At 37.1% G+C, this 13,629-nt stretch overlaps 2 protein-coding genes across 5 annotated transcripts in view; one reads left to right on the top strand and one right to left on the bottom strand.

The window, feature by feature from the left end:
- The window catches only part of LOC126866497 (antifreeze protein Maxi-like), a 29,711-nt gene extending 16,165 nt beyond the window's left edge, over nucleotides 1–13,546 (top strand). For 3 of the 4 annotated variants that reach the window (XM_050620134.1, XM_050620133.1, XM_050620131.1), the window contains exon 2: nucleotides 12,258–13,546. In XM_050620134.1, the coding sequence (XP_050476091.1) occupies nucleotides 12,293–13,426 (1,134 nt within the window). In that variant the 5' untranslated portion in view covers nucleotides 12,258–12,292 and the 3' untranslated portion in view covers nucleotides 13,427–13,546. Of the gene's footprint in view, nucleotides 1–7,561; nucleotides 7,650–12,257 lie in introns of those variants that run through there. The other variant, XM_050620132.1, reaches the window with a different exon arrangement.
- LOC126866743 (uncharacterized protein CG45076-like) lies at nucleotides 3,100–6,439 on the bottom strand. Its single transcript, XM_050620678.1, has 4 exons — nucleotides 6,368–6,439; nucleotides 5,718–5,891; nucleotides 4,376–4,579; nucleotides 3,100–3,740 (listed from the first exon to the last, which is right to left on the bottom strand). Exons 1-4 carry the CDS (start codon nucleotides 6,437–6,439, stop codon nucleotides 3,450–3,452), a joined length of 741 nt encoding a protein of 246 aa, XP_050476635.1. The 3' UTR covers nucleotides 3,100–3,449.
- Nucleotides 13,547–13,629: the final 83 nt, after the last annotated feature.

Below are 13,629 nucleotides of genomic sequence, written 5' to 3'. Positions count from 1 at the left end.
ATTTTCTTCTCCATAGTATAGAAAGAGCGAAGATGGATCTTTCGTTGGACATTTTATAAAATCTGAAAAACTCTCGAGGATTTAATCTTTGTATTCACGATGTTTCCAATTTTAAAAACAATTTTATCGTATTTCTTGGACACGTTTGATTTTGTAGAATTTTCCAGGAAAGATCCATCTTCCTCCATCCTCCTACTACATTTTTTTTTTTTGGTACGAAAGCATCCTCGAAAAAAATGAACTCGGGGAGGTGAGAGCAGGAGCTTCGTCTTTGCTGCCAAGTGTCTGTAAACGATAAACTATCATAAGATGGAAATAATTTTTAAAAATATCTAGAGCGGCGCCACTTTTACTCATTCGTATTTATTTCGATATTCGCATTATAAATTTTTAATGTAAATGTAACGTAAAATAAACGTGGATAATGTAAATATAAAGTAAATGTTCTGTGAGAGATAAAGCTATTGAGAATCACAAATCGGCATCAATTTTGAATAATTTAAAAAAGAAGGCTCGCGTAATTGTAATTAGCATTGCTTTCATTTGTAAAACAGCCTTACAAAAATAAGTTGTAGTAAAATAAGTCAATTATTTCCCCTACTTTGTTGATACATTGTTTTACGTATGTCGATGTTAAAAGATATTAATTCTATGCTCGCTATTTGACTCAAAACATTATAGTTTAGCATAAACTCACTTATATCTAATTAATCGATATAATATTTATATGTTTATAAATTTCTCCGAAGTTGTTATTCCGTTAGCTTCCTCTTGAACCATGCGAGCATCTACAAACAAAGAAAAATATAACGTTATTGTATGATTTTTGAAAGAATGCAAAGAATACAAAGAACGCAGTTAGAACGCACGTACGTATAACGTAAACAGAATACTACGACTAATTCTTACATTACGTTACAAGAAGTCTATAAATTTCTAATATTTACAAACATATACTCCTGGTTTATATGTCTTTAACACGTTCGTCGCCACGTCGCACATATCTATGTGACGGGTATACTTCCGTGGGGGCCCCGTCACAAAGTATGGGTGACGCTCTTCTTGTTCGAGTTAATTAAATATACAATATATATATAGGATATACAACATAAAAATATAAAAAAACACATTATACCATACTTTGTATTAATTTATATTCTGCATAATATATTACATTATCCTATATCGCGTGGTATTTGTTAAAACGTTCCAAACACATTTGGGCTGATTTTCGGCACTTCGAACGATAGTCGTAGACTCCGTCATCGCTACTCTCCTCGCTTTCAAATATATTTTCACGCTGTTTACTGAACATTTTGAGGATGAAAAAATCACCGATGTACGTCTCACAAGTATGCTTCTCGACTAAATGGAAGACTCGAGATATCTGCCATGAGATCCCTCGGAATACTCTAACTGGCAAGCCTATCGCTTTCTCCATTTCAAAACTAAATAATCTTTTCTTTACGATGAATCGAAGGCGATAAACAATGAATGCCCGCTTGTCTCTCTATTTACGTTCTGGGTACCGGCGGTCGGATTTGGGCCCCGCAGGAAACTTAGCCGAATCACGCTGAGCGACGAACGTGTAACAGAGGACATATGGGTGATCTCCACCAATTTCCTGGAACTCGTGGAGCTCGGGGTATGTCTCTGCGTCTATCATCCGCATCGATGCAATTCAACCCGATATCGAATCGTCGAAATAAGAAAAATGTAATTCTTTTTAGTTTTTATTATTCAGTTAGGAGATGGGCTTGGTCGGAATAACGAAACTCGTACGATCAAGATGATACGAAAGCCGCGACTATACTCGACCAACAATGTTTAGCTAAACGAAAGAAATATGTATTATATCTAGGAGTAAGAAATTGCCTGACTCTACTACTCTGTACCTATCCTGTCTCGCTCGACTACCTACTTTTCACTCTTACCCTTGATGCACGCAAGGCAGAGCGAGCAGGAGTCGGATAATGTGGGTCAGTTCTCGGAAAGTCACCTCTCCGGACACATGGCCAAGCACTTTCCCGATTGGCGGCCATTTATCCGGACATTACTGTACAGCATACGTATATACGCTCGTTTACGAAAGTATTTGAACACTTACCATAGAAAACAGAAACGTGTACATTATGCGTGTTACATGAAACGTTTTAAAGTTTCATGAGCACTGTAATAAGAGACACGACTCGTCGTTGTCGTGATTATATTGGTAAACTTTGGGAACAGGCTGCAAATGTATATAAAAATTGCGAGATATTTATCACAAACATACGTTTAGCAAGAAAAGTAGTATACAGAATGCATGGCCACCTTAAACATATAGTAAATGTTAAAGATGACCCTACTGAATATCCAGGCTTATTAGCACAATGGATAGTTCAAGTTTTCATTCTTTTGACGATCTCTGGGAGATATACAGGGTGGTTGGTAACTGGTGGTACAAGCGGAAAAAGAAGTCGAAAATGTACAATAAAAAATACAGAATCAAAATTTATAGAATAAAAAAAAACGTCAATCGAGACAACGATCTACAGTGAGATCCGTTATAACGAGACGCGATAAAGTGCACGCGTACCGAGCCAAAATTCAAAATCGATTTTTTCGAAAACAAAGCCTCGAACGAAAAATGTTTATTCTATATTTTCGACTTCTTTTTTCGCGTAGAATCACCCCTCTTCCGCTTGTACCACCAGTTACCAATCACCCTGTATACTTGCCCCAAATATCTTGTAACATCTACATATATTTTCAGATTTATTTCTAATCGATTCAAATTTGTGCATTAATACAATCACGATAATCGGCTCTCATAACGGTGTTAATGAAATTTCAAAATCTACTACGCCGTAAATACGCGGATATACAGAGCATTGTATCATAGAGCATGTTGCCCTTCGTGAACCCGCTTCAAAAACGTTTCAAAAAGATTCGTACGAGCATTCGATATTCGAAAAGTCTGTGAAATTCTTTGACACGACTACTGTAAGCTCGCATACAGACCATTTTGAACACCTTTTACGAATAGGTATGAAACAACTGCGACCATCGAAACACAGAACTGGCTATAACTTCGATAGAAGGTCCGAAGGATCGAAGATCGTTTTCGTGCCTCCTGTCTATTGCCGAATTACGATCGAGATTGCCACTGTCACTGCCATATAGCGATATAATGTTATTTGTATGTGTGTGACGTGACGCGAGCTTACTTTACGATCGCATCGAGAGTGGCGGCGAGTAGGAGCGAGAGTGCGGGTTACCTCTCCTCGCGTAAAGGACCCTCCGGCGACTCTTATGATACACCCTATATAAGTGCTGTACTTTCGAATATTTTCTCTGTATATACGGACGCGATAGTAGTTTAGGATTTCTTATTACGAGCTAGAATTAAACGTAAATCGCGCAATATCTGGAGACCAGTATCGTGCCTAGGAAGAAGACGCCTTCAGTTACCTTTTCATGATCCTCATCCTGCGAATGTTTTCCAGTCGCCTTTTGTTCCTACTGGCGTTGGCTTTCGCCTCGTTAGCGGCGGCATTTGCTTTAGCAGCTGCTCGATTCGTGTTGGCGAGTTCCTGTTTAGCGGCTCTCAGCTGATTCGACAGTTCCTCGACCCGTCGTTTCGCCGCGTCCACCAATTCTTCCTTGTCTCGTAAAGTTTTTTGAGCTCCATTCGCAGCAGCCTGGGCATTGGCCGCGTTCGCCTTAGCCGTTTGTACTGCGTGCGTCAGCGTCTTTAACTGCGTTGGATCAAAGTAAGCTAGCTTCTTTAATCAGGCTGCCCCGTTCTCATTTTTACGGCACGTTGAAAGTATTTCTTAGTCATCCCGGATAGAGAAGTCGGAGGATCGTAAGACTGTGCTCCATTTGCAATAAGGATACAACGAGTGGTGTACGCACGTAGGTAGAAAACTAAGTTACTTCGGAGAAGAGAGAGGCTGGGCGTAAGTACACGCGTATATACATACGTTTACGCGTGTACGTAGAACATGTTGCTAAATACGTTGCATTCGCGTTATAAAATACATACGTACGTCGCGCTCTTTACGATCCTTTTCAAATATTCGACAGCATTTTCGAGAAAATGATCCAGTCGAATAAATTACCGTAAATAAATCGAATTAAAATTATACGAAAGGATCTTTCTCCGTGAATGTACCTTCTATGATTTACTGCGTTTCAACGTAACGTAAATAGACTTGCGTTCTATACGACCTGCGTATACCTATTCCGTTTCGCTTAAGGTTTTTTCCGATTTAATCGTACTTTTTTCATATCGTTCAGGCATTGTAAATAAGAATATAGAAACTATCTATTTGCTCGGATTCCAATTTACCAAGATATTTCTCAAGCGTATTAAATTCAAGTATATCACCTGATCTTGCGACTGACGCGCTGCTTGTAAAGCTGCGTTAACATTAGCCTGTTCCTGTTCCAAGGATGAGGATTCCTCTTGAACAACCGATTGCGCTTCTCTCACTTCTTCTTGTAACTGATCCACTACGACTTTCTTGCCTGTGAGCGCTTCCTCCGCTGCTTTTGCAGCCTGTACCGCTTTTTCAGCGAGTTGTGTCTTTACCTGTGTATTACAATACGTTTGTATACATGTTCTAATTCCGATTCTAGCAAATAACGAAACGACGACAGAATCAAACTCGCGCTATTTTTCCATTGGTTCCCGGTGCCGCAGTAATGCACGCCTAGGAAACGTTACAGACTACGTGTAACACAATTACTTTCACAGATGTTATTTTTAGTTGTTATGTGGGAATTATAGTTGAGCGATTTCGTAGAAAACGCGAGTTCACTCACACGGCCAGTATGTTTTCGCAAGAGAGAATAATGCGAACGTTCATAGAATATGCGCATCCCACGTGTGAGAAACAAATCTGACGTAATTGGATTCGTTAGAGACGAGATTCGATTCGAGGCTTGGCGCAATATAGATCTTCTTTTTACGTCTAACGAGATGCTGTTTCAAGAAACACGGAAAAAGGTAATGAAAACTTGACAAATGGATCGCGCTTGTTCTCTGAAATAAAACAAATTATCGCATATTTGGTTGTCGCACACTTCGAACACTTACCGCGGAATTCTTTTATGAATATACTATGTATTTTTACATTTTTATTAATACAGCTAAAAAAACCAAAGCTACATTGGAATTCGTTTCATCTACCGAATATCACAATGAACATTTTAATTTGAATGTTTCATATGTTCTTGCGCGTTACGTGCGATGCTTTTCGCATTTTGTTTGCAAATCCGCAGTCTGCCAATAAAAGACACGACTATCGCGATTATAATAATAAAATGAATCTAAAAACGCACATCGAAGTTCCATACACGGCATAAATAGTCTGAAACATAGGATTGGCGTTAAAGATACTCTCTCGCTTAAATATCGTGGTTCGTTAATTTAACGAATATACCAAGTTCTTTAATCATTTTAGCGAATCATTTTGTGATCATTTTTTTTCTCACGTATGCTTCCAAAAATTTGTTTCAAGTTGCACCGATATAATCAAGACTGTCGTGTCTCGTTTCATCGTTTACGAGATTTCCGAATGTTTCGTATCGAATACATACGAAAGAGGTCTTTGGCAGAGTTCGAGTATCCGAGCGCTGTAAGCTTTTCAGAAGCTTCGGATATTAAACGACGAATCGTCTGCTCGACTAAATGAAATGTAAACGCGTATTTGAAGAAAAGTAAGTACTTGACGAGCGGCTTGCTGACCAGCGATATTCTGCGCTTCCGAAGCAGCCTTAGCTTCCTGTGCAGCTTTCTGCGCGATGTTACTACTTTTCTCCGGAGTTTTCTTCGAATTGTTTGGATTGTTCGGATTGCGTGAACAAGTTGGGTCATCGGCGTAACGAATTTCTCTTTGGTTCTATCGGAGAAATGCGACTGCCATTAATCACCAGCGGTTGCGTTAATTACATACGAGTGCCGTTAAAAGTCAATCCATCTTTCAGAATAATTTGGAAACGTAATAACGTGCCACGCGTTACTCGTTTGTCACAAGTTACACACATAACGTTACTTCTATGTACCGTAATATTTCTTGTAAAAAGAAATTTTTCTTATGAATTCCACGTTATTCGTAAATTACACTGTGGTGTATGTAGCGAATAAAAATTACGCGAAATAAATTTATCGGAATATGCGACGCGAAGGTTTTCACCGAAGGTTATTAAATGAATTTTCATTAGAATACAACTGCGCAAAGGAATGGCTGAACCGAGTGTAAGTGTAGTAAGTGACTAATAAAAAGTATCATTAGGCTTACTAAGGCAACTGGAATCTTATGCACCCTTCCACAGTCAAAATATTCGAACGTCAGCAGTACTAAAATATTGCGTTTACTTGGTTAGAAAATAACAGCCAGACGTTCTCGTAACAGTACTCACCGATGTAAAGAACGTAAAAGATGTACATTCTGGAAAGAAAAAATTTAGGCAAATGCCGGATTGTAATTCGTACAAATCATCATATATCAGAGTATAAAATTATTTATTTCGAATTAGTACGACGTGTGAAAGCACATTGACGAGAGAAACGAATGAAACGCGATTGTATCGAAGTATCGGATTTGCATATCGAAGAAGGATGAATAGTTGCAGTAGTAGATGTAGCGTACCTGCGATATATCATGGGATATTCTTCGTTTCACTTTTTAATTATTAAAAGAAACACAGTTATTATCTTCTTTGTAAAAATTACGTAGGCAGAAACTTGAAATGAACCACTTTGGACATTGTAAATTCAATTTGTATAATTCAATAAATACAATTCATTGTATTTCAAATTGAAATAAATGTTCGTTACCAAGGTCGAATATCTTTTACACCTGTGTATACTGGTATAGTGGTTTTCGACTGGTAATTTCAAGCAATTTTTCATCCCTCGCATACTTTTTTTTAAACTCTGTCTTGTTCAAGAAATAAAAAAGTGCCAAAAGAATTTGTTTCAAATCAAGGTAACATGAAAACTGGTAGATGATATTCCAAAAACTTGGACAAAGTACAATTATCGAGCGTATATCGAGTACGGTTAGCCCACCTAATTTTTGATAACGATATCATAAATAGACCGCCGATATTCATGCAAATTCATATTTGTATGATCGGAATTAGACACATGGAACCTAATCAGCGACCCTTTTCGTCGTAGACACTATATTTTTGTATAAACGTATTCCGTGTATCTCTGTGCTTGTCAATCTCTCGCGAGTGCATAAATATCCACAGCTTAATTATTAATGTACGATGCTATTTCTTTCTTCCTTTTCGAGTTGTTGTACGTTATATGTCTGCTATATATTTGGAATTTAGATTACAACGACTTAAAACGTACCAGTGATATATAGATACGTTACTTATTTTGTAACTAGCTGATTTCAAAATAAAAAGAAAACGCGGTTTACTACAAATTTGAGCTACGTTATTTCTTTAAAGAAAAGTCATTGTGCGCCGTTATTCTCGATATCCTGAACCCCTTCCGTAACTACCGTATTACCATTAGCTCATGGTACAGGCCTATAAGAGCTACGATAACCAAGTAAGTGGTATCAGTTTATAGTTGTTTCTTCGAGCTGCAACAGCAAGGATTCTGTAAACGTTTGACCGTTTGACCAGTCTTGAATTTTGTGAGTACTAAAAGTTTGTTGACAATTTATCATTTATTTACGTTTGTAGTTGTCCAGGTAACGAGAGAAAGTTTCTAATAATTTCACTTTTTCAACATTTCGTTCCTCAGCAAGCATTTCACTCGAACATAAATAGCTTGGGATTAGAATTGATCGAAAAGCTTCCTTTTTCAAACATTTCTTTCAATTATTAACTTGTAGCTATTGCGTGTGCTATTATCCTGCAAATTTAATATATTTTTGAATAATAGTCTTCGACAAGATTTGTATTCGATATGTGATTGTAAAATGATATTACGGTGGATGAAATAATGGGGAAAAATTAGAAAATCGAAAAGTTATTCAATATTAGTAATTAATTAATTTCGTAGATAAAATGCATTCGACGTACAGATATTCTGTACTCGTCCTCATTTTCTGTAATTCATAAAATATTCTATATATTTTTATACGTATCTTGTGAATAATTTGTAATCTTTGTCCTCGTATTAATCAGCTTTACCACAAATTTTAAAACAATTTTAAAATTTCTTTTACACGGTGTACCTTCGTTTATTCATATGCAGAACTATGTCGCATATCTTCTGAGATTTAGGTCCAATGTAAATTACATTTTGTATACCTCACTATGTATATGCATCCAGAATTTATGTGAAAATAATACTTGATTTAACTGTTTTTAAATATAAACAGTTGGAATAAAAGTAAAATAAAGGTAAATATTAAGATATTAAAATACCAAGATTTTACAGAAATTCATTCGAGAAATTTTGTAAATGATGCAAATATCAATTCTCAGAAGTAGACTGCGGATGTGTATGCTCTTATGGGAAACTTAAAGGTACAACAGCGTACAAATTTCTATTTAGGTTTAATTTTTTTTTTTCTTGTTTTTTGTCATTTTGTCGAAAGCACGAATTTGCATAAACACATCGCATAAGTGACGAAGATAAAAGTGAGGGATACTGTGCGTAGAAAATTATAATTAAGCTTCATTTCAAATGCAGCAGAATCGATTAATTGATATCATTGTTGCGTTGTGTTTCAAACTTGTACCACCGGTATCCTTCCTTGACATATTTTCGCAATTTTTAAACATTCTTGGCAGAATTATTCTCACGGCCACGGATGAGTTGTATAATAATTCAACATTAAGTACACCTTCGGTTCTATTTCAAATCTAATACAAATATTTCCATTTAATTAACATAACTATTTAATTATCGTTATATAAATATTTTCCTGTATATTAAAAACCTTTGTTTCTAAAGCTATTACGTTCATTAACGTTTAGTAATCTTCTCTTTCGATTTATTAACAAAACTTTTCCAAAATGTTCGTCCTGATATTATTCGCAGTAACTTATTATACCATCTTATCACATCGCTATTGAAAATTTGTAATTTTACTCGTCGAATACATATTTATCAACGATGATAACGTACGGTTAAAAATCTTTTTCCTAATTCGTTAAAAAATAATTTTAACCGCATAAATCTTATCTCTTTTTTGTTACATTTGATGCGGGCGTTTAATAAATATCGCTGCTTTCTTACTATTTACAAGCATCTAGAATGTACAATTTGAGTATTTTCTCATATCTCATAGAATGTACAATCTGAGTATTTGTAAATATCTAAATGTACTCATAGTACATTTTTTCAGCTTGAACGAACGTCATTCAAAGTTCTTACGATCACATACAGATAAGGTCTGCTTCTCATTGATTTAATTATGCACTTATGCGCATACATACGTACACGTAGTGCTTTTTAGAGCGTAACGGAACTAGACATTCAATTTTGAACCGCCGTGACTTGCAACAGAGTTGCACAAAAAAAAAATGGGACGTACGTCATGAATAAAATTAACGTTAATCCGAAATATCGTAAAAGGATTTCATTGATACATCGTAAAGATTGAATTTACATTGATCATAATTAAAATATAGCGGAGATAAGTTGTCCTTTAAATACATTCTACTGTCGAATGAAATTTTACCATTAGTATACTTACGTCTTATAAAATTAAATAAAATAAAAACTATTAGATAATAAATAGCAAATTAAAATAATACTTTAGTCGTTAGAATTAGGAATTAACGAAAATGTGTAAATAAATTTTACAACTTTTTTTTCTTTACAAAGGAGTTTATTGAGTCCAGAAAATACAGATTTTAAGTACATTATTCACAATAAACATGAATTTTTGTAATGGTATGTTAGGCAAAGGTACCGATACGCAGCGGTACGACGTAGCCATGCTGTATTATGTGCTTTACATTTGCGCTTTACATTTTTTGTTGTATGATGCAGTTTTTGGGTTTAAGCCTTTTTTTTTATTTTTTTTTTCTGTCCTGAAAAACTTGGTCGCAAAACAGAACGTATGTGTAAATAAATCGTGGAGCTAATATGATTACTTGTCGATAAACAGAGCGCAGTTCGTACTTGCTTCCAAAATTACTCGCTTCTGGAACAAATTGTCCGAAAATTGACGTGATTTCGGCGTATTCGTCATAGCTAACGTTAATTAACACGTGGTTAACGCTATTAAAAATTACAAATTGCAATTTACAGCTATCTCTCTGAGAAAGTTGTTATGTCTGCTTCTGTGGAAACAAATTTGTCCAAATAAGAAATAATTTATTTCTATGTTTTATTTGAACTCTCAGATAACGATTGTTTAAATAATTATTTAAATGAAAATTTATTCAATAACGCCCTCTACATCAAAGGCTAGTCGTTATCGAAACAAACTTTTTAAAATATGTATTCTATTTATTTACTCTATTATTTTATACTAAATGACGTTACTTAAGTAAAGATGTATTTGGAACATAAGTTAAGTTAAGTGGTATTTGTTATTTTATTTGAAATTCAGATATTTGTTATTTGACTTTGTCAGGAAAATAATTTTCCTCCCATCGATGGTATTTACTTCTACTGTAATCTTCATATTCGGATGCTCTATATTTTATTTGTATTATTCTTCGTATTTTCAGTTTTATTCGATTTGTGTCCAATAGATGACTAGCATAGTGCAACAAACGCTCTTAACAAACGCTCCTCTTCCATCATCGAGTGCGTTTAAATCATTGTTTTCTCTTACTACTCCTATCAATGACTATGCAAGTCAATTATTCGATGAGATGTTTGAATTTCAAGTTGTACTAAGAGCGAATAATTTATAATAATTATATTATTACCATTATTATACAGGGTGGTTGGTAACTGGTGGTACAAGCGGAAAGGGAACGATTCTACGCGAAAAAAGAAGTCGAAAATGTAGAATAAAAATTTTTCGTTCGAGGCTTTGTTTTCGAGAAAATCGACTTTGAATTTTGGCTCGGTACGCGTGCACTTTATCGCGCCTCGTTATAACGGATCTCACTGTAGATCGTTGTCTCGATGGAAAAATTAAAAAAAAAATTTTCATTCTATATTTTCGACTTCTTTTTTCGCGTAGAATCACCCCCTTTATACCACCCTGTATATTATTATATATATATTGTAATAATCTACTTATTGTAACTTATTCGCTCTTAGTACATAGTTATATTCTTACTCTTTACTGATTCTGGCTTTATTGCATAGCAATGGAATAATTATTAATGAAAGTATCAAACATATGATATTTACGATGCGGAATATTTGTGTGAAACTCGATTTATAAGACCCATGGAAATATATTGATCTAGCAAAAAAGTTACCCTGCATTATGCACTATCGCCGCGGCAAAGCCGTGCTACCAATCTTCTATGACTAATACACGCTAAAATGTGAAAGGCACAAAGGTTTCCAGTGGGAGTGTCCAAAAAAAGGTACATACGCAAGTGTAGCAGCTTTGAACCCGAGACAAATGCACTAGTTTAACCAGCGAAACTCAGTGGCATAGTAGCATTATTTTTTAAGGGGAAATTAGTTATATTTGTTGTTATTCCCGCGAATAATTTCAACTACACATCGACGAAATTGTAAGAATTATTTTTCGATTAAATATATCTCCTACCGTGTTTCGTTCTCTGATATGTAGATTGCTTTTTTAATTTTACAAAATCTCCCGGCTATGTCGCATAAAGAAACTAATTAAAAGTTCGAAATTGGCACGGTAAATGTAAAACATAAATCTTTCTAAATATCGTTAACACGTCGATTGCCACAGTGATCATCGATGAACCAGTTTGCTACATTTTTTTAAACGATTAAAACAAAATACTTCTGTGTCAAAGTTTGAGAGGGTAAATAATTTTCTACGAAGGAGTATTTAAGTTTTATAGGCAGTGTCGTTAATCGAATAGTTACTTTTATAGTACTTCGTATTTTGTAGTATCGTTGACTCTTCGACGAGTTTTCTATCGTCATCTCTACGCAATATTCTGCTGTTGTCAAATTCAGAGATCGGAGAATTGTCACGAGAATAAATGAGAAAAATAATAGAGTAAAATATTTATCTTTTATTATGCAAAATTGTCGAATAATATTTATCGCTTTCACCATAATCTTTTATCACTGTCGATTTGTCATTTTCGGAATTATACACTTTGATTTTATTATACATATAGCAATATGTATTGTGTTTATGTATGGAAATAAAATTGTCTTCTTACAGATTAAACCTACGAGAAAGATAATTTGAAACCAAGAATGAAGACGCTCCTGCTGCTATTCGCGTGCATTTGTTTGGCAGAATGTGGTGCAGGAAGAAAGCACACTCGCGAGCAACAAGCTCAAGGTTACGAATACGAATACGCTCAGGAATCTGCGCTATCTGGCCCCCTAGTAGCTGCAGGTCCACTCGCTCATGGCCGTGGACTGCCTCATCCCGGGTTCAGCGTTGGTGGTCCTTTAGCTAATATCGCGAAAGGCGCGGCAGAACAAGCCCACACGCAGTTAAATAATCAACATTCCGCGGCCGGACAAGCCGCGTTCGTCGCGAAGAACACCTTAGCGCAAGCTGCTTCGCAGTCAGCGGCTACCGCGGCTGCGGCACTCGCTGGCAAACAGATCGTGGTCCAAGGGCTGGAGCAACAATCGAGAGATGCCCACGTAGCGGTAGACGGGGAGAACCTGCAACTGCAACAAGCGGAACGTGCCGCAAACGCAGCGAGGACCACCGCCAAACAAGCGATGCAGCAGTTGCAAGTGGTTACAGCGGCCTTAAACGCGGCACAGGCGACGGCTGACCGCGCAGCGCAAGCTGCCGCGGAATCGGCGGCCGAGTTGGCGGCGCAAACCACCATGCTTGGTCAGGCGAAGGCAAGAGCGGAGTCGGTGGACGAGCAACTCACTGCTGCTCGCCTCGATTACGAAACCACTCAAGCGGCCGCTGAGAAAGCTGCGAGCGCAGCCGCAGCCGCGCAGAATAACGCTGCCGCTGCCGCTGCACACGTTGCCGATGCTGCCGCTGATTCTGCGCTTTTGGCTCACCAGCCGATCAATCCCTCTCCGCTGCCGAAACTTCCTCCACCTCGGCACGGTGCTCCTGCCGTTCTCGATGCAGGTATTCACGAACCCAGTGCCCTTCTCGCACCTGGCTCGCTCCACCAAGCTGACGCTCTCCGTTCACCTGCTGCGCTTCACCAAGCGGAAGCTCTCCGTCTTTCTTCCGGACTTCATGAAGCTGCCGCGCTCCAGGAAGCCGCTCTTCGCGCGTCCAGCCTGCTTCACGAAGCTGGCCCAGCACTTCAATCTCCAAGCGGTCTTCATCGCTCGGAGTTGCTTAGCCTAGCCAATGCTTTACCTACCGATAGTTACGATATTAAAGGTTATCGATACTAGATTCCTTCGGATTGGACATTTTAGACGAATCTAGTACTTGTTACCGTCTTCATTCAGGAATAACGAAATATTATGTTCCATGTGTCAGACTGTGAAATAAAATATTGTTGAAACGTCAAATATCTTCTGCCTGACTTCTTCATCTTTGTCCTTTTAAATCTCTAACTAATTGATTTCCTTTCGTCTGCTTCTCCGCCCCTCCC

This window comes from Bombus huntii, chromosome 6 (assembly GCF_024542735.1).
Source record: "Bombus huntii isolate Logan2020A chromosome 6, iyBomHunt1.1, whole genome shotgun sequence".
Classification (NCBI taxonomy): domain Eukaryota; kingdom Metazoa; phylum Arthropoda; class Insecta; order Hymenoptera; family Apidae; genus Bombus; species Bombus huntii.
This window is presented reverse-complemented; position numbering and strand designations above follow the sequence as displayed.